Source organism: Podarcis gaigeae (assembly GCF_964106915.1).
Source record: "Podarcis gaigeae genome assembly, chromosome: 7".
Taxonomy (NCBI): Eukaryota; Metazoa; Chordata; class Lepidosauria; order Squamata; family Lacertidae; genus Podarcis; species Podarcis gaigeae.
This window is the reverse complement of record NC_139683.1, coordinates 87,583,381-87,598,992: the sequence shown is the minus strand read 5'-3', so window position 1 is coordinate 87,598,992 and position 15,612 is coordinate 87,583,381. Positions and strand designations below refer to the sequence as shown.

General features: G+C 44.3%; 1 protein-coding gene across 1 annotated transcript in view; it reads right to left on the bottom strand.

Annotated features, from left to right (window-relative positions):
* Nucleotides 1-4,148: 4,148 nt before the first annotated feature.
* PFDN1 (prefoldin subunit 1) overlaps nt 4,149-15,612 on the bottom strand; it is a 30,570-nt gene continuing 19,106 nt past the window's right edge. The window contains exon 4 of the mRNA XM_083748713.1: nt 4,149-4,407. Within this exon, the coding sequence (XP_083604839.1) occupies nt 4,324-4,407 (84 nt within the window). The 3' untranslated portion in view covers nt 4,149-4,323. The remainder of the gene's footprint in view (nt 4,408-15,612) is intronic.

Genomic DNA, 15,612 nt, shown 5'->3' with positions numbered 1-15,612 from the left:
TAATATGAAGAGTATCGGTCAGTTTTTGTTATTCTGTGTGTGTTTAGAGGGCATCCAAAGATAGAAATGCCCAATAGCTGCCTGTTTGTTCCCCAAAAGCTCTTTTGGACCTAGCCTCTGCTTAAGCTGCCTCAGATGTATTTAACTGAATAGCAGGGCTACATACTGTGAAGAACTTAGCACCCTTAAGCTTGCTGGGAAAATATTTGAAAAGCTTGTGCTGAATCTACCAAAGATTCCCTTCCTTTCTCCCAGTTTAAACTTCCTTGCCAAATACATTCTCAAGTCCAATGGACCTTAAATGTTTTTGCTGTCAAGCTGCAGATCTTGCAGATTCATTTTTCTAAGCCCACAAAAATTACTAGCCCGCAGAAAATGTTCTGAAGCCTGCTGTGGGCTAGAGGAGGAGAGGGTGCCCATCCCATGGCAAATGGCTTACCTTCTGAGCCAAGCACAGGGAGGACAGCCCAACGTCCTCACCAGCATGCAGTTCCTCGTCACTTACGGCTATCAAACAAGGACTTAAAGACAAGGTTGAGCTAAAGTGTGCCGCCAGAATATATTATGCCTGCATGTAATATGCATTTGAAATTATCAGGGGTGGGGGTTGCTCAGCAATTTGGCACTGAAAGACTGTGGCTTTGAAATACATGGATACTTGAGAGTGGGCATTTTTCAAAACCTCATTTGGCAGGTAATGGGGCATCTAAATTAATTTAGCCTAGTAAGAAAAAAAAATGAACTAGATTGTGGTGGCTTTGTCATATTGCTCAATATGCTCTCAGATGATTCCCAGGAATCTTTCAACTTCTACAGATGATGTTAGGAAAAGTGGCTGTAGCGTGGCCTAATTTTTTTAGGGAAGGAGCAGGGATTAGAAACAGACTACTCACTACTGTAAATTCTTGGAATCGCATCGCAGCCAGTTTTATCTGCTTCATGCTTATACTCATGTTAAGCTGCTTTGTGGATCATAATATTAGCATGGAACAGTGGAATATGAATATTTAAAGCACCATAAATCTGTCGGACTTTCTGCTGGGAAGAGCAGCTAGAGGACAGTTGGGCAATGAAGTTACAGTAAGGTCCGTGGCTGTTGGACAGACATGACTTTAGTCCTGGCCCTGCTCGCCCAGGTGTGTGTGTGTGCCTGCTTACCTGCTCCACCTGTGCCTTGTGTCAAATAGGCCACTGCAAAGGAAACCTTCAATATATTGTTTTCCAAAAGAGTCCCTCAAACTTACCAAAGGTGGAAGAAATAAAATCTAAATTGGTGTGAACACTTGTGCAGTAAATACACCATGTCTTTCTCACACAGAGAGAAAACGCATGGTGCCAACCTACAACTCCCTCTTGGTTCTAGACAGATTTTTTTTATTTAAAAAATTACATTTAAATTATATTAAATTAAATTTTAATACAAGCTTGGTTTTCAGAAGCACAAATGTGTTTTCTTTACCCTTCCAGGAAGCAAACTGAAAATATCTGAGCAGTTTTGCAGTCTCTCAGTCAATATTTCAGAAGATGTAGATGTTGGCTGGACAGCTAGAGAATGAGGAACTAAGGAGAGTTTTAAGTACTAACTAGCCAACAGAGATGCAACAAAAGTGCTGCTAACAGATAGCTGCCACCAGAGGGAGCTAGCAATCTCTGAGATGGCAATCCAACACCAACTGGTATCAGAAGCAAGGAAAAACTCCCACGGCGCCATTGCCAGGGATTCAGCAGGCTCTCTGTTCGTTCTCCTGCTCTGACCCAATCATGAACAGGAGCACAACACTTCAGCTTTTACTAGCCTCTTTTGAAATGAGAATTCCTCAGAAGCATTGTGCTGCATTTGATCGCAGAAAGAGGAACAAGGATAAGATTTTTTTTTTAAAAAAAAGTACACAAGTGTTCCCCTGAACCTGTTTGGAGCACCAAGAAGGGTTGACAACATCTGGTTCATGCCTTCTGTGTACACTAATACCTCATCACCAAGGTCTCAGTAATGCACTTCCAGGTGTTCCCCTGCAACTGAGCAAACGGATGGAGCCAGTCCTGTTCCACCGGTGCCTCCAACAAGCTTCTCTACCCAAAGTATTGAAGGCCAGGAGCTTCTGTTATCACCTGTTGGCTACAAGCCTCAAGGAAGGGCACAGATGGCACTGTAGTGGACTCTTTGGGATTCAGATATTGCAGAAGAATAATTTAAATTATTTTCCTATTCTGCTATGTCAAATATTAGACATAAAGGCAATCTCCATTTTGCACGGGGGTTTGGTTCCGGGTCATTCTGTCAGTGGAGTGTGCCATTACGCCCACAACACTCCCATGCCACCCTCTTCTGGGTCCAAAGTTGTTGTTGAACTAAAACTCTCATCATCCCTAGCTAGCAGAACCAGTGGTCAGGGATGATGGGAGTTGTAGTCCAACCATGTTTGGAAGGGACCAGCTGGTACAGGCTAGAGGGTTGTCTGAATAGGATTGTCAGTGTTTACCTTGCCTAGACTTGGTAAGTACAGCCAGAATCTATTAACTGGATTAAAACTGGGTTTATACCAGAAGATGGCAGCATCAGATGTCTCTACACAGACAATTTTTCTGTTTGGTGGCAGCAGCCTGTAACTAGAGAAATTCTAGTTCCTGCAGACAAGTAAGCAAAAGGCAGCTGGACTCAAGAACCTGAACCCCAGCAGGGAGACCGAAAGGGATCCAGATTACAGTAGCTCTTCTCAACACACAACGGTGTGCCAACAGACCCCTCCCCTTTTCCCCTCAGCCCAACCTTTTGTTTAAAATCAATTCTACTCAGGGCTTAATACTGCTATTCATACCTTCTGGAGAGCTGGAGAGAAGCATTGGGTGAAGGACAATTATGGGCTCACCTTGAGCTTGGAGTATTTTTCAAGTTCTGACTATAACTTGGTTTCTTCCCAGAACAGACTAGATTTAGCATAATCCAATTTAAACTCTGAATACAGCTTGATAAGTAATGAGAGTGTGAGTGTGTGTAAAAAATATGATGGTGCAGTACCTTAGGTAAGATTTTTGCCAGGGCCAGATAGGCTTGTAACTGCTATACCTATTACTCAGAGCAGACCCACTGAAATTAATTAGTGTGACTAAGTTGGGCCAGTTAAATTCAACAGGTCTACTTAAAGTGAAACAAGCACAATCTTCCTATCTCCCCAGAAGTGAGGGCTCAGTGTCCCTGCCATTTACAGATGGAGAAATACTGTCCTCAACTGGTCTCTTCTGTGTTAATTCAAGTTTGGAGCAGGGGCATTTTCAATGGGGCACTGTCAACATGGATAAAACAGGAGCTGTTTCAGGTTAGGACAGCTAGGAGGCAGCATTTCTCTGGGTCACTCTCTCTCAGCCTAATCTACCCAAGTTGTTGTGAGGATAAAATGGGGGAAGCAGGCTTCATGGTACAGATATCAGCCACAAGGTGGCAGCAGCATGACATCCTCCTCTTACCCTTTAAGGGCTGCAAATGTTACAGAGTCCGGGTATATTTTTGGCAATGGTTTATGGGCGTCTTTCACAGCAACAAGCTGCTTGTTTGCCCACTGAAAGGGCACTCCGACTGCGCCATGCCAACTATGAACCACTCCCACCTTCCTAATCTGCCTTGCTGTGGAATCTATCCCCACTTCAAGCTTTGCCTCACCAAAACACGATACTGTTGAAAGCCCAAATCCAGTCAATGCACATCCAGTTCCCCCAGTTCTTATGTACTGCTTTTCATAGTGTTCCTGGTCCCTAGACATTAACTGCCCTGCAAACCTTTTTCTACAGGGGGAGGCAAGCGGAAAGAAAGAATCCCAGCACTCTGAACGGGAGTTCTGCTTCTATCTCCCCACAATCCCTCCCCCCCCCCGGGGGGAACCGGAATTAGGTTAATCCCAGATTGACTGGCATAAGCATGGCATTAAGGAGCACAAACAAAACACCAGTTCCTTTCCGCAAAGACCTCGTGCTTATTGCTGATGGTGCAGAACAGACCAGGGCTGACCAGGCCCTATCCTTGAATTACAGCTCGGTTTTCAACAGAAAAATTTGTGGGAAGTTGAAAGTAGAATAATGCAGATGCGGGACAACAGAAGAGGCGTTTGAAAAATGTCCATGTTAACAGAGAACACAGGACAGGTCGGGCAACCACATTATATAACACAAAGGATTTACTGGTACACCAAAATACAGGGCGGGTTTGACATGACATAACTCAAGCTCCTTGTGTCTTCAACCGGTAGTTCTATATTGCAAGGTTTCAAACATGCTTGGCTTCCAACTGTTCAGTCCAAAGGTAAGGGGCAGGCAGTGGTGGGGCTGAAACCCTCAGTGTGCTCTTCTAGCCATCAGCATTTCCCGGATGTTATCTTCAGCTTCCTTCACACTCCGCTCCAGGTACGACTTTCTCTGCTGAAAGGCACAAAAGCAACAGCAAAGAGTTGTATTCCATCAAGTTCCACTCAGAGTAGACCTGAACCTTAGCTACAGTGGTGCCCCGCAAGACGAATGCCTCGCTAAACGAAAAACCCGCAAGACGAAAGGGTTTTCCGATTTTTTAGCGGCTTCGCAAGACGAATTTCCCTATGGGCTTGCTTCGCAAGACGAAAGCCCATAGGGAAATCTCCGGGGACAGCGGGGAAGCGCAGCGCGCCTTCTCCTCTGTTCCCGGACCTGTCCTAAGGCTTGCGGTGGGAGGTCCGGGAACAGAGGACAAGGCGTGAAGGACTTCTCCTCTGTTCCCGGGGCTTGCGGTGGGAGGAGGGTTTTTCCTCCCCACCGCCAACATTCAGAACAGCCTTCTGAATGTTGGCGGTGGGGAGGAAAGCCCTCCTCCCACCGCAAGCCTTCAGGACAGGTCTGGGAACAGAGGGGAAGGCGCGCAGCGCTTCTCCTCTGTTCCCGGACCTGTCTTGAAGACTTGTGGGAGGAAGGTTAAGCAGAGCGCCCCTCGCGCGGGGCAGCAGGCTGCTATCTGCTGCTTGGAGAGCCCTCTGGACCTCTTCTGAAGGCGGGCGGGGGGCAAAAGTCTTTGTCCCCCCTGCTTGCCTTCCCGGGGGCTTTTAAATCGCCCCGGGACAGTGGAGAACTGCCTTCGCTGCCGCCCGCCAGCATTTTAAAATCGCCCCAGGACAGCGGAGAACTGCCTTCGCTGCCGCCCGCCAGCATTTTCAAATCGCCCCGGGACAGCGGAGAAGTCTCTGCTGTCCCGGGAAGGCAGGTGGGGGGAAGCAAAGACATTTGCCCCCCGCTGGCCTTCAGAAGAGGTCGGGGGACAGACTGTCCCCGGACCTGGTCTGAAGGCGGTTTCCATAGGAACGCATTGATTGATTTTCAATGCGTTCCTATGGGAAACCATGCTTCACAAGACGAAAAACTCGCAAGACGAAAAGACTTGCGGAACGAATTAATTTCGTCTTGCGAGGCACCACTGTACTCAGGTCCATCAACATCAGTGGGCCAACTATCAAACTGAGGCTAGCACTGACTGAACAGCACCCCTAAAAAGAACCATACTGAAAAGGTTAGAGGAATTTAGATGTCTTTAAAAGAGGGTTAGACAAAATTGTGGAGGATAAAGGTATTCTCCTTAGACAAGACGGATACAGTGGTACCTCAGGTTAAGTACTTAATTCGTTCCGGAGGTCCGTATTTAACCTGAAACTGTTCTTAACCTGAAGCACCAGTTTAGCTAATGGGGCCTCCTGCTGCTGCTGCGCTGCCAGAGCACTATTTCTGTTCTCATCCTGAAGCAAAGTTCTTAACCTGAAGCACTATTTCTAGGTTAGCGGAGTCTGTAACCTGAAGCGTATGTAACCTGAGGTACCACTGTAATGGCTACTAGACACAAGGGCTATTGCTCTGCCTAGAGATGGGGTTTCACCACTTCCTCTTCCTGACAAAGGAAACGAGGGCTGTACTGCTCTGTCCTCATGCCCCCCTTGCTCCAGACAGCAGGGTGCAAGCCTAGCTTTAGGCTCCCTCCTCCTCTTTGCAGGTACTCATGAGCACCTAACTAATGGCAGATGAGGAACACCTTGTTTTTAAGCCAGGAAAGAGGCAAATGCCAGCACGACCCAAAACAGAGGAATGTTGCTTGCAAAAATATGTCAGCCATTCCTCTAGGCCACAAACCTCTGATATCTAGTTTTCAATATGAGTTTTACTCAAGACAGAAGAGCAATATAATTTTCAATCCAATGTTTTATTTAATTGAAGACACAGGCTGAACACTTAGTAAATGACCATGTTTCTAAGCTGAATGATTTTCAATACCTTTGTCATGAAATCCTGACTAAAACATCCTTAAAGAGGTATTACAAATGAGTTTTAAAAGGGCCTGGTTGAAGCATCCAACAAATATTTCTGCTCTGGGAGCTGGGGACAAGGTTTGCACAGATCTATATGCATCACTACAAACTTCTGTGCTAGCACAGCCAGCGCTGACTCACCACTGTGGGTGCTCTGATGCAGACTGTGTCATACAGCAGGAGTATTTGGGGCGGGAAAGAGGGGTGACAAGGAAGGAACAGAGCTCAAGCCCCTTTAATTCCTTCTTATTGCTTTCCAAATGAAGTGTTCTTTTATTTAAAAAACAAAACAAACCTGGGAACCCCCAGAACTCTCTTCCACCTTCATTTCTGCCCTGCCAGCAGGAGTGCAACGGGGTGCTGGCTAAGGCAGGTAGCTCACCCCCATCGCAAGCCACAAAACTCAAACCAGTAAGAGGACGCAATATCAAAATAAGCAAAAGGCATGCACACATTAAAAAGTCTTCACCTGGTGCTGGAAAGATAAATAAGTTGATGCCAGGCAAGCCTCTCTAGGGAAGGCATTTCAAAGATGAGGTGCCACCATGGTGTTCTGCCAACTCTCCTCTCTTGTTTGCCTGCCGTTTCTCTCAAAAAGGCCAAAGACCAGAAAGGTATGTTGACTTCCCAGTAAGATAGAAGGCATAGTGGGAATGTGGTGGGTGGGTGGGTGGAGGTTAGACTCATACATGGATGAGAGAAAGCAGTGCACATGTAGAACGATTTTCATGGGTGGAATTAGTACACTTGTCCCCACAGTCATTGTTAATAACTTTCCAACAAAAAGTGAAGCCATTTCCCCAGAAAAGGGCACACCACCCAGAAAAGGGCTCATATATGCCAAGGACTGCTGGAATGGCCGCATCATCGTTCCCATCCAGATTCCCCAGGTGGGATTCAACCTATGCCAGTTATCTCTCTAGTGGCTCTGAAGGCTTGGGCCAGTTAGATGCCCCAGCTGCCAGCTTTCTTCAAGAGTCTGGTATGATTACCAGCTCCAATGTCGGATCCCAGCACAAAAATGGGCCATCGCCACAAAGAAGGAAACACTTTCTAGCTTTATACTATTTGTTTCCACCTGACCACATGGCAGCAAGAATAAAAAGTTTCCAAACCTGTACCATGCAGGTACAGGGCGGTATACAAAATAATAATTAACAACAACAACAACAATAATTATAACGATAATAATGCAGAAGGCACCAGAAGTGTAGTAAGTGGGAAAGTAGGAAACTTCTTAACTCTCATGAACAAAGCTTTTCAAATGACAATCATCATCCATGAGAACAAAGAAAAAATTTGATTTTTGAGAAGTAAGTGTACAACATTCTGGCTCAACATACTTATCAGAAGGACAGTGGTCTATATTAATGCCACACAGAGAATCTGCTTGAGAAAGCAAATTCACCTGGCAGCTGTGCATGGGGAGCTAATCATTCCAAGTCTGACAAATATTTCTCTCTAATGAATCAACACAGTGGGAATGTCTGGCTGCTCTTTGTCCTCTGAGAAATCAAATCAATTGCAAAAAGGTAGCAGAATTTCCAGTGTAACCACCATCTTACCATCCAGAATGGATTTCTCAACCTCCAGCACACTGGCGGAAGAAAAAGCCGCTTGCCTGGTTCGACCACTGCTGACTCTCCCACATTCTCTGCCAAGACCTTAATGGTCTATGGCTGAGTCAGCCCTGCACAACTTTTGACCAAACTGAAGATGTCCCAGCCAAGAGCCCCCGATGGGCTCACAACTTGTGCAGGCCCTTAATGGAGCAACCTGCTGCTATCCGCCCACCCACCTGGCTTTTGGCTTCCAGCATATCTTCAAAGCAATTTTTCTAGCAAAATCTGTAAATAGCTGCCATCCAAACAGGTATCCAGAAAAGAGATCAAGGCAACAGTCACCCTGCAGGAATTCCACAACCACACAGGAACCCGTGAGTCAGACTCCACAATGACTGACTTATGAAAACTAAGCATACAATTTCCTGATCAGCGTCTGCCTTGCATAGAAGAGAGATTATACAACTACTTACTATATGTTGGAATAGGTAGGAGGGTGGCTAGCTGAACTCCTGATTCTGGCTCAGGTATAGGATGCAGCATTGAGTTGTTCATAGGGCTATTGCAAATATGAATCAAATTATTACAATCTTGGCAGTTAAGTGCTACATTGGCTCATGGCCAATCCGTCTGATTGAAGCTTTTGCCGCAATATCTCTGAGGATTAGATGTTAAGACACTGTAAGAAATGTGTTCCATTTATTCCCTAAAACTAACTTCCCAATTTTCGGCAGCCCATGCTAACAAAGGCTGATGAAAGCTGAAACCTCTGAAGGGCAACATATTGGAGAACGCTGGTTTGTGAAGTCTGCTATCCTTACAGAGCTGGCAATCTGAACAGACTAGCCAGTTTCAGTCGCAGGCTCCAAGCAGCAGCAGCAGCAGAATGCTGCTATGTCTGGACCAAAGGGGACAGATAGATCAGCATCCCTGCATCTACAGAGCTAAATGGCAAGGTCAGCTTCCTTTTCTGAAGATGCTCTTCTCAAGCACTGGCATCACATTCTGAAGTGTCAGCCTGTTAGATGCTCCTAATCAGATGCTTTCATTCAAGAAGGCTTGGAATCCTTGGGTATGATACAATTGCCTTGAATTAAAACCCCTGATGTCAAGTGTCTTGTGACACAGTCTCAAAAAAATGTCTGGCCTGGAGTTTATGAATCTCTAAAGTTAACACTTCTCATTTTTTACATTCTTTTGACACTGTGTGTGAACACTCTTAGGGAAAGTGATAATCATATCTCGAGACACAGCAGGGCACTCTCGCTTCTCTGGAGAGTACTCCTCTCTCCAGCCCCAAGGGGGGGGAAAGCTCCTGTCCCACAGGGAGGTGTCAGACAGGAGCAATGTCAAGTTACTATGGTTCTACTCAGTTTCTGGAGCTGCCGCCATCACTGGAATGCTTAAAATTGCCCACATAGTTCTCAGCTGAATGGAAAGATGTAACCATCTGAGGTCAATGAAGTCAAATATTTTTAACTATCCTATGATCCGTGAAGTTTATCTTATGTATTTAGAAAATTTACAATCTGCTTTTATATCAAGAGATTTTCAATGCAGAGAACAAGCAAGCAAGCAATGATATAATCACACTCCAAGTGAAAAGTCTTGAAGGCTTTGTCTCTTAAACTAATCTAACTGAACTCAAAGGAAGTAAGTGACCCTGTAAACTCATCTAAGGGCAAACAGAATATGCTGTTACACATCCAGATTTAATATATATACCATTCACAGAACTCCTCTAAGGCCAAAGAATCATACCTATCTTCTGTCACCCATCTATAGCAATAGTCCACATGCCCATTCCTCTCCTTCCAAAGTTACTCAATCCAACATGCCCAGCTTGTTTCAAGTACCTCTCTAAAGAAAAGCTGCATCCAGGACTGGGCAAGATCTCCAAAATTTGAGCACCATCAGTTCAAAATAAATCAGAGATGAATCCAACTAGATTTCCTCATATTCCAGACTCTGGCCAAGTTGTCTGTGTTACAAGGCATATAAATAAGCAACTTAAGATAGACAGATACTATCAAGTTACTCATTTGTCTAATAATTTCACTGGAGCATTGAAAATCCATTCAAATAAAAGCACTGGATGCAACAGAGCACAAACCAAATAAAAATGGAAAACAAATTGTACACCACCACCAGGAGCAAAGAGGACAAGACGAGTCCACCTGCTGTTAACAGGTACATACAGTACACCGGAAGGCCCAACCTCAATGACTGAAAATCACAGGCAACTAGTAATACCTGGTTAAAGGTGGACATAGAAACCCACACAGCACGCTTACGTATCTTTTGCAGTGCAGTGAATTGCCAAAGACTGCTGAGGTGCCAGAATCCTTACAAAGTGGACTGTATTTCTCTACCTGCAACATAGGCGGCTGCTATGCGTGTCTGGCAAGTGAGTACAACATGTAACCTGACCCAGAAGTCTAGCACAGCTTTGAACACCCTCTTGTCATGGACAGTGGAATATAAACAGAAAGGAATCAGATTGTCAACCCCAGTTGGGTGCCAGATAAAGATCAGCAGTGCTCTGAGGTCCAACTCCGAGGGTCTTCTGGTGGTTCCCTCCCTGCGAGAAGCGGGTTACAGGGAACCAGGCAGAAGGCCTTTTCAGTAGTGGCGCCCGCCCTGTGGAATGCCCTCCCACCAGATGTCAAGGAAATAAACAACTATCTGACTTTTAGAAGACATCTGAAGGCAGCCCTGTTTAGGGAATTTTTTAATGTCTGGGATTTTATTGCTTTTATCATCATCATCATCATCATCATCATCAATTCTGTTGGTAGCCAGAGTGGCTGGGGAAACCCAGCCAGATGGGTAGGGTATAAATAAATTATTATTATTATTATTATTATTATTATTATTATTATTATTACTACTACTACTACTACTATTACTACTACTACACGTGTCACTACTACTGGTTATCTGCCCCCCCCCCCTCGGACTACTGCAGTGAGTTCCATGTGGGGCTATCTTTGAAGGTGACTCAGAAACTACAAGTAATCCAGAATGCGGCAGCTAGACCGTTGTCTGGGAATGACTGACGACACCAGGGGTCAGCAAACATTTTCAGCAGGGTGCCAGTCCCCTGTCCCTCAAACCTTGTGTGGGGCTGGACTATATTTTGAAAAAAGAAGAACGAATTCCTATGCCCCACAAATAACCCAGAGATGCATTTTAATATAAAAACACACATTCTACTCATGTAAAAACATGCTGATTCTCGGACCATCTGCGGGCTGGATTTAGAAGGTGATTGGGCCGGATCCGGCCCCTGGGCCTCAGTTTGCCTATCCATGGCTGAGACCATATAACACCTGTCCTGAAAGACCTACATTGGCTCCCAGTATGTTTCCGAGCACAATTCAAAGTGTTGGTGTTGACCTTTAAAGCCCTAAACAGCCTCAGCCCAGTATACCTGAAGGAGCATCTCCACCCCCATTGCTCAGCCCAGAAACTGAGGTCCAGCTCCAAGGGCCTTCTGGCAGTTCCCACACTGCAAGAGGCAAAGCTACAGGGAACCAGGCAGAGGACCTTCTTGGCAGTGGCAGGCCTTGGCCTAGGGAACACCCTCCCAATCAGATGTCAAGGAGATAAATAACAATGCAACAAGTAACTATGCAACTTTCAGAAGACACCTGAAGGCAGCCCTGTATCGGGAAGTTTTAAATGTTTGATGTTTTTATATGTGTGTTGGAAGCCATCAAGAGTAACTGGGGAAACCCAGACAGATGGGTGGGGCATAAATAAAACAGCAGCAGCAGCTTTAAAAAAAAATCAGATACAATTCATGAAGGTTCAAGCTGTATAGACAGCTTGTGAAATTTTGTTTATGATCCTTGTTGAATCCTGCTGACCATTCCCAATGTGGCAAATGAAGAAAATTATTGCATCTCTGCGTATCACAAGTTCTGGAAAAATGCCTTTGAGAATTTCAGGCAGACAAGTGACAAGCTGGAATACAGCTGGGTCTCCCAGTGAAATTAATGTAAAAAAGGTAATGTAGTGTATAAAAAAAAATCAAATTGTCTATAAAATGGGCATGCTTTGCCCATCTGTCTGAAATATGGTAGGACTGGTGCATGGATGGTTGGCAGCAGAACACCAGAAAATACGCCGTTTGATGGAAAACACAAAGGATGCAGGCAGCAGAAGAATGGATGAATGTCTCATCAAAATCTATGGGAAAACCAAAACAAATGAACTAATTCCAAATTACTTATTAAAAGGAAAAGGAAATGAAGCATTAAAATGAAGCAGCTAAGCCATTCCCCCCCTTTCACATCTTTATTATCTGGATAATTAAGTCCCACTTGTTCACATGCATAGCCTTATCTTGGTTTTTTGTCTCTTGGTGACACTAGTGAGTGTCTTCTCAACTTTTACAGAATGACAGGTGTAAACTCAAAGCTGTGTGCTATTAGAAACCATTTCTGACTGTAAAGGAAATTTTTCTTCTGCTGAAGACTCTGCTTTTCCACTGTTTGCTCTAAGTCTTTCTTACATTTTTCACATATCTGAAAGCAAGGTATCAACTATGGGTCAATAAAGAGCCCAGCCTTCCTGGCAAACACTTTTATGTGCCCGACAGTTATGTACAATAGACAAGGAAGGGCTCGTCCCATCTCTTAACATTTAGCTGCAAGCGAAGTGAAAGGTGTGTAAAAAGGAGGGGTGTGGGCCAGGCAGGAAGTTGTGACATCACAGCCACATACCTAAACACTAAGGTGTGTTTAGCTAGGATGAGTCAAAGCTTTGTCAGCTCTGTTCTAAGCAATGCCACACACTAGTCTGTTTAAACATGTCCTGCTCCTCCCAGAAGAGGCAAAAAAAATCTATTATTCTGGTTTTGCATAGCAAACCAAAGTGAGGAAGGAACAGCAAGGAATGTGTAGGGTGGGTCATCATACTTGAGATAAATGCAAATGAAATTAATTCTGTGAGTAGAGATTACTCGTGCAATGACTGTCAAAGTATGGCCTAGAGCAATGTTAAAAGACCTTGAGGGTGAGATATATGACTAGCAAGTGAGGCTCTGTAGAAAAATCACAGATGTAACTGTCCCAAATGGAGATATCAGATGAGTTACTATCTCACTGCTCTGAATTCAGGAAGCACAACGCATAAGACACCATCTCTAAAACCCACTATACAAGGTGGGTAAAAAGTGGATAATAAATCCTCTATTTACTGGCAATCCTGATCCAATACATGGAGACCAGGTTTAGGTGCAAAGTGATTTCAGCACAAATTCCAAGACCTATGCTCAAGACAGCCTAATCATCAACAAGGACACAGATCCTTAGTAGTTCTGCATTTCAAACATGCATTTTCAGTGGAAGGCATTTAGGACAACTCAGAAACATTTTGTTCAAAATGTTTGAATTTTGAAAACCAAGAAGCAGCAATGCAGATTTGGTGGGGCAGGGGAAGGAGGGTGCAAAAGTGCCAAAATACTGATTTATTTAAAGAGCAAAAATCCTCGATGTGGCCTTGGCCTAAACAGCATATATAAAGAAGAGGCACTTTGCCGCTGACACTGACCTGAGGGACATCACTTCTAAAGTGCTCAGAACAGAACAAAGTTGGAAAAGCAGAAGGCAGAAAATCAAGAAATCAGAAAACTCCCATCACTCATTAGGAATGTTATCATGATTGTGCAGCTGTGTCAACATTAGACAACCCAGATTAAAATACTGGTGGAAAGAAACAGGGGGAGAGGGGTGTTTTGCTATGGCGGGACTTTGGGAAGAGTCAGTTTTACTTGGCTGTATGGGAGTCGGCTTGTTTTTAAAGCCTTCTCCACTGGAAACTTACAAAAGGATGGAAATCTCACAAAGATAAAATTTATTTTCCAAAAACAGTATGTTGAGACAAAGGTGATTGAGAACAATCTTTTAAATCACCAATTTTGAAAGTAACACACTAAAATGTGTATACATTATTTTCAATTTAACGTATTCATATACTCAAGAAAACTACAGTAGAAAAGAGTGACAGACCAAAATAAAAACAGGTTCAGAAAGTATTTTAGAGTGATACTGTAGCCTCTGTACATACAAAAGGTGGCTTTAAAAACCATATGCAGGTGAGAGAAACCTGATTGGGCAATGTATCTGTATTCAGAGCAGAGAGTTTCCTTATAACCCACTCTCAGCCCATAGAGCTATTATCATTTTGAAGGTATATCTAAATCCCGTGGCCCTTGGCAAGCTCTGCCCCATGGCACATGCCCATTCACCTTGCAACCTTTCCTCCAGTAGCGGCTGGTGGGGCAGGGCGGCTTCCCACCACTGCGGTCACGGGCAGTTTCCAAGAGGAAGAGGTGAGGCAGCAGGGAGGTGTTGGCACCAACCTCTCCATCGCCTCACCTTCCCTCCTGTCAGTAACCTGCCATGACCCCAGCACTGGGAAGCCAGGTAAGCGGCACACCTGGGCATTCCGCTAAAACTCTCCCACACTACTCCCCTTTGCAGCTGGAGCCAAGCAATCTGTCCCTGCTCCAGCAGCCGTGCATTCATTGCTTCCCACCACTATGGAGAAAATTATCTGTCAGAATACTGGGACAGCATGGTATCACAGGATCACCAATGTTCTGCACAGCTTCTGTTAATTTGCAACTTCAGCAGGTCTGGTGGACTGATTAGAATAGCCCTCACTGATCAAACAGTTTCATTAAAACATTTTGAATGGGTGAGGGGGTTGTTGAAGAGACGACAGGATCTTCTACTTGCCAAGCAGTAAAATATTAGTCATCACGGTAACAGGGAGAAGGTAAAAAAAATATGAAGATATCAAGCAGAATTGTGGAGAGTTCCCTGCTACTTGGAGACTTTTGCCAAAACTAGATGCCTTTCTAAAATGAATGATTAAGTTTAAGCAGTATATCTAAATTTAACAACTGGATAATGAGATGAAACTCTGCACTTATTTGTTAAGGAAGAACCCACTTTAGATCACAAGCTCTCTAAAACCTACCAAGAGATGGCCCCCATAGGCTGGGACAGTATATCCCATTTATCAAGAATGCCAAACAGGCCTTCTCTCTCCCACTGCCCAGCCTCCCCCTTCATATGGTAAATATAAATACAGCAAGTCGCAGTAGTAGAGAAATCCACCTTATAGCAGCCTCCCCCTTATTTGTTATTTTTAGCCACTTCGTCTGACAACGCCCAACAACTAAGCAGGCTGAGAATAGTAAGGGGGAGAGAAGGATTATCAAGTACTAACAGTGAAAACACACAGCCATAATCACTTCCTCCACTAAGAAGAAATGGGTGTTTTCCATGTCTTTACAGCATCAGAAAACTTGCTTTTTCTCAAATGCCACACTGAAACACTAAGCACTATCATGTACCACAATGAAATCAAATTATTCTTTCCTGAAATAGTTTCTCCTAGCATTTTTAAGCAAACAAAATGGGCTGTTATCATTTTAGGATGCTTCCAAAATAGATCTCTCCCCACCTCCCCTCATGCACACTTACTGTATTGGCCCAAATATAAACCATACCTTGTTTTCCAAATTCCAACCATGAAAAGTTAAAGTGTGGCTTAAATTCACAACCTTACAAAAACTGGCTTTTACAATATCGCTGCTGAAACAGACATAGGGTAAAACGGAACAGGTGTGAGTGTCTGCGGAATGTGAAGGGAGTGGCTTATATTCGGGCATTGTCTTTTTTTCTTTTCTCCCCTTGAATTTTAAAGGTGCGGCTTATATTCGGACT